Source organism: Garra rufa, chromosome 9 (genome assembly GCF_049309525.1).
Source record: "Garra rufa chromosome 9, GarRuf1.0, whole genome shotgun sequence".
NCBI lineage: Eukaryota > Metazoa > Chordata > Actinopteri > Cypriniformes > Cyprinidae > Garra > Garra rufa.
The window spans coordinates 5,152,455-5,158,454 of NC_133369.1; the positions used below are offsets into that span (position 1 = coordinate 5,152,455).

Genomic DNA, 6,000 nt, shown 5'->3' on the forward strand with positions numbered 1-6,000 from the left:
AACCTTCTGTAATAGTTGCATATGAGTCCCTCAGTTTTCCTCATTGTGAAAAGATGGATCTTAAAATCATACAGTCATTGTTAGAAAGGGTTCAAATACACAAAAATGCTGAAAAACTAAAGAATCTGTGAGGCCTGAAGGAATTTTTCTGAAAACAGCAAGCAGTTTAAAGGAGCACTCCACTTTTTTTGGAAATAGGCTCATTCTCCAACTCCCCCCGAGTTAATAAGTTGAGTTTTACCGTTTTGAAATCCATTCAGCCGTTCTCCTGTTCTGGCGATATCACTTTTAGCAGAGCTTAGCATAGATCATTGAATCCTATTAGACCAATAGCATCACGTTCAAAAATGACCAACGAGTTTCCATATTTGTTGTATTTAAAACTTGACTCTTCTGTAGTTATATTGTGTACTAAGACCGGTGGAAATGCAAAGCTGCGAGTTTCTAGGCTGATAAGATTAGGAACTACACTCTCATTCCAGCGTAATAGTCAAGGAAGTTTGCTGCCGTAATATGGACGAAGCAGGAGCAGTAATACCACGCAGCACATGTGCAAATGCTAAACTAGCTGGGAACTCATTTCTGATAATACTCCGCCTGCTTCGTCCATATTACGGCGATGCTATTGGTCTAATAGGATTCAATGATCTATGCTAAGCTATGCTAAAAGTGATATCGCCAGAACAGGAGAACGGCTGAATGGATTTCAAAACGGTAAAAAAATCAACTAATTAACTCGGGGGGAGTTGGAGAATGAGCCTATTTCCAAAAAAAGTGGAGTGTTCTTTTAACAGAAGCATCAGCAAACTTAAGTATGTCTTCTTACCTGAACCTGCTGAGGACCACAGCTGACGGCAACAACCTCCTTAATAAGCTTCTTCTCCTTGAGTTTGACGGCCTCCTCCACTGCGATCTCACAGAAGGGGTTCATCGAATGCTTGACGCCATCTGTAACCACTCCTGTGTGGTCAGGCTTGACTCGGATCTGAAGTGGATAGAGACACAGTGCTGAAAATGCATTCTTTGCTAACCTTTTACTTCAATAAATATCTTCAGCTGTACATGTATTGTTAGGACTGGGCTGTGACTTTCACTAGGCTGAACTGAAGGTTGTCCAAAACATTCACAGCCTCTCGTATTTAAGTAAGAGGCGACATGTTTAACCTCAGATGACCTGTGCACATACTATGCCAAGGGTGGCATGGAGGACACAGGCTGATTATGATACCACGAAGGCCATTTCAAAACCCATGGCATGCAGACAACAAAGACTGATCTGTCTGTAACTCAAGAGCTCAGCATACTCACCGATCAATATGCATAAAGGTTACTTTCTGGATCCTAACTGAACCAGATCAGAGGTTTCAGGACCTCAAATCACAAAAGCACAAGTGCAATAAACATATCCAGCTCACTGGAATCTGGTAAGACCTGATTTAAAAGATCTTAAAGACAGATTTGGGATATTTGACATTGTATTGATCGCCAGCCTGATCAATATGACCAGAAAATCAATACATTACAACACTGTAACCGGCCAAAACAGCAGAGCAGCAAACCAAAGATTAAAGATCAAACCGATAAGTAAATATTCAGATCAAATTCATTCATTTTAGATGATAAAACGCAGTGCAATTCAATCTCATAGAAAATAAAATGCTTTAAAACTGTGACGTATATGACGTTATAATTAATATTTACATTTATTTTAGTTATATAAGCTTTTTTACTTCAGTTTTTTAAGTTACATAAAGGCAGTTTGGTCAAATAATGATAAATAAGGTTAAAGATCTGCACTTATAAAGTTTTTAATATTCATTACCAGTCGTAAGTTTTTGAACAGTAAGATTTTTAATGTCTCTTCTGCTCACCAGGCCTGCATTTGTTTTAACCAAAGTACAGCAAAAACAAAAATATTGAAATGTTTTTACAATTTAAAAGAACTGCTTTCTATTTGAATATATTTTAAACTGTAATTGATTCCTGTGATCAAAGTTACATTTTCAGTATCAGCTCCAGTCTTCATGATCCTTTAGAAATCATTCTAATATGGTGATTTGCTGTTTAATAAACATTTTTTATTAATATTATCAGCATTTAAAACTGTTTTATTTTTTATTTTTAAATTAATCTTTGATAAATAGCATATGAATATATATCTGAAATAAAGCGCTTTTGTAACATTATACACTATATCATTCAAAAGCTTTTTTAGAATTTTTTTAAAATAGTAAAAATATTATAAAATTTCACTGTTTTTTGTTTTTTTGACAATTCTTTGATAATTAGTAAGATCAGTATTTATATTAAATACAAAGCTTTTGTGATGATAAATACATTTATAATGTTACAAAAGATTTCTATTTTAGATAAATGCTGTTTTTCTGATCATCAAAGAAACCGGAAAAAATTCTACTCAGCTGTTTTCAACATAATGATAATAAAAAAATATTTTTGGAGCAGCAAATCAGAATATTACAATGATTTCTGAAGAATCACAGGACTGAAGTAATGATGCTAAAAATTCAGATTTGAAATCACAGGAATAAATTACATTTTAAAATATATTTAAATACAAAACAGTTATTTTAAATTAAGTATTTAATTTAAATAAAGTAAGAGTAAATACATTTTACATTTTATAAATACATTTAAACTTTTGCTGTCCTTTGGATAAAAGAAATGCAGGCTTGGTAAGCAGAAAAGACTTTAAAAAACAATATAAATGTACTGTCTCAACCATGACATTTGTAAGTGCTGTTCCTGCTTGCCATAATTTTAATACATCTGACAGATGTCAGCATGCAATTTTCTCAAATAATAAATATAATTCTGAAAATGCATTCATGCCCATATAAAATGCTGATAACACTTTACAATAAGGTTCATTAGTTAACATTAGTTAACCACATTAGTTAACATGAACTAATAATGAACTGCACTTATACAGCATTTATTAATCTGTGTTAATGTTAATTTCAACATTTACTAATACATTATTACAATTTTGTTAACATTAGTTAATGCAGTGTGAACTAACATGAACAAACAATGAACAACTGTATTTCCGTTAACTAATGTTAATAAAGATTAATAAATACAGTAACAAATGTATTGATCATGGTTAGTTCATGTTAGTTAATACGTTAACTAATGTTTAACTAATGAACCTTATTGTAAAGTGTTACCAAAATGCTCATATGCAATTACATTTAAAATGTTCATTAATGTTGACCCACAAGGAATATTACTAATGTAAACTTATATAAATATAAATGTGCAGAAAATCCTGCTATATCTTTAAAAGATCACTTTAAATTTCGTTTGACATTATCAAATGCATTATGTTACACAACTGCAGAACGACTCACATTCATATGCATGTTTATAAAACCACAACTGCACAGGTGAAGTAGAATACAGCTTATTATTAAGACTGGAAGGCCAGAACTGTAAAGAGTTTTGATGTTTTTGAATTAAAACAACATTAATAACAACACTGACCTTCATCAAACAACCATGTTTACATGCCTAACCTCATTCAGCAGAACAGCTGGCCTAAAGTCAGCTCTTTACTATCTAAAATAATGCAACTCCGTGTTTATTCACAATTAAAAACATTTCTATGTGTTAACTGAAAGATTATCAGTTATATACCTTGACAGCATAGTCAATGACCCGTTTAACTCCGACCAGAACTCGGCCGCTCATCGTGACTCTTCCTCGGTCTGCCTCTGTCGGATCACCGGAGCGGTTTCGGAGTGACACCGATTAGGGCGGGCTTTAAAGCACGCCCGTTCTGTGAGCCAATAGAATTGCTTAGATGAGCGAGCTGTCAATCAAAAACCGAGCAGTGGCCAATCAGTACTCCAGCTCTTGGGCTACAGTGCTCTGACAGAAACGGGCTTAAAATTCGTTCCTTTATAAGTAGGTTAAAGGTCGTGTGGCTGTTGTGACTAAACCCAGGGCTGACAACATATCTAGAGCTAATTATAATTCAGTTAAGTTATTTTAACACGTGATGAGAGAAATGAAGTTTCTGAGACGTCGAATCAATCGAATATAATCGGTAACGTATAACAATAATTTACTGAAGCGCTCGAAACAGCACGTTAAGGACATCTGCTGGTCACAATGAAAAACTCCAGTTGTATGTAAAATTAAGAGAAGTCTTGGGTTAAAATACATTTTACACAATGAAGATTTCTGTAAATTGCACTATTAGTCGGAAGTTTTTGGTCAGTAGGATTTTTATTTATTTTTTATTTTTTTTAAATAAGTCACTTCTGGGGCCCGTTTCAGAAAGGAGGTTAAGTGAAAACTCTGAGTATGTCAACCCTGAAATAAGGGAAACTCTGGGTTTTCTGTTTCAGAATGGGAGGTTTATCAAACCTGAGAAAGCAGGGTAAGTCAAGCCTGTTTCTGAAAGAGAGGTAACTTATACTCAGAGTCAGTTACCTTGGTAACTTACTCTGTGAACCAAACCTGGTCAGGAGCAAGTTTTCTTCTGTAAACCCAGAGTTTCTTTCGGTCTCCTCCCCCTTTTTAAAGTGTAAGTGATGTTTAAATACATCATTCATTCATTTATGCTCCAAAAATGCTTTTCTTAGTGAGTGTTTTGGAATGTAAATTTAGTGCATTTTATTTAAAATAAGAAAAATAATCTTAATGCAAATGGAAACAAGATTATTTTTCTTACCCAATTGGCAGATAATATGCAAAATAAGAATTTTTTTTAAAAGATTAAATAAACACCTTATGTACACTGTAAAATAAATAAAAAAAATTGAAATAAAGTGCAAAAACAGTAATTTTACAGAGATTTTCATTAAAGGTTTTACAGGGAAAAAAAACGTTATTTTACAGATTTTTCCTTGTTTCAATTAGGATATACTGTATTACTTTAATTCTATGGTTTTTGTTTGGCAGCCATAGCTGCCAGTCGTTTGACCATTTTTTTACAGTGTAAAACCCTTATTTGACAGATTTTACCTAGATTATTACAGTGAAAGCACTAAATGTTCTACAGAGAAACACTGTTATTTTACAAATCATTACAATCAAAAAAACCTTCAATAAAGTGTCAAAGCATGCTCAAGGTGAAAAATGAAGAGTTTTATTTAAAAGACAAAATACAAAGTCTGCACAAATGCCATATAAAATTTACATTTTACATTTTTAGCTACATTTTTTTTTTGTTGTTGTTAAGAATATAATATATATTATATATAGCACAATTACATTTAAAATACTTTGATGATGAAGAACATGGAACAGTCAGAATGTTTAATTAAATATATATTCCACTTAAGACAACTTCACTTCCAGAGAAAATATTTCCAGATAATTCACTCACCCCCATGTAATCCAAGATGTGCATGTCTTTCTTTCTGCAAGTCAAAAAGAAATTAAAGTTTTTGAGGAAAACATTCTATTTTTTCTCCATATAGTGGACTTCAATGAGAGCTAATGGGTAGAAGGTTCAAATTTCAGTTTCAATACAGCTTTCATACAGCTTTTCAAGGGCTTTACAAGTTTCCAGTGACCCTTATTCCTTGGCTGGGATCATGTAGAGTCCTTTGAAGCTGCATTGAAACTGAAATTTGGCCTGTTGGCTCCCATCGAAATATGGAGAAAAATCTTGGAATTCCTCAAAAACCTTTTTGACAGAAAAAAGAAAGACATTTTTCTTAGAAATGCATCTTGATTTAAGAATCTTTACATTTTTTTAAAATTGGAAACAACAAGACAATAACACTTAGTAAGAAAAGCATTTTTTAGGTGCATTGATTTATTGCACATATTTTCATAATGCAGACACTGTCAAAGTGACAAAAACGGCATGTCCTTTCATACATAAGATTATTATTTTTTATATAGTATATATATATATAACCACCACCACAGCCATCTTTTTTTCCTAAATGCACAAATGCAACTTTTATTCTTTTTCATGTTGGATTTTAATATTCTTCCAGTACTTCCATCTCCTCTTCATCT

The 6,000-nt window shown here is 32.8% G+C and overlaps 1 protein-coding gene across 1 annotated transcript in view; it reads right to left on the bottom strand.

Annotated features, from left to right (window-relative positions):
• LOC141342813 (electron transfer flavoprotein subunit beta-like) overlaps positions 1 to 3,751 on the bottom strand; it is a 10,386-nt gene extending 6,635 nt beyond the window's left edge. Inside the window, exons 1-2 of the mRNA XM_073847367.1 lie at positions 3,658 to 3,751; positions 827 to 985 (exon numbers count right to left, since the gene is read on the bottom strand). Of these exons, the coding sequence (XP_073703468.1) occupies positions 827 to 985; positions 3,658 to 3,711 (213 nt within the window). The 5' untranslated portion in view covers positions 3,712 to 3,751. The remainder of the gene's footprint in view (positions 1 to 826; positions 986 to 3,657) is intronic.
• Positions 3,752 to 6,000: the final 2,249 nt, after the last annotated feature.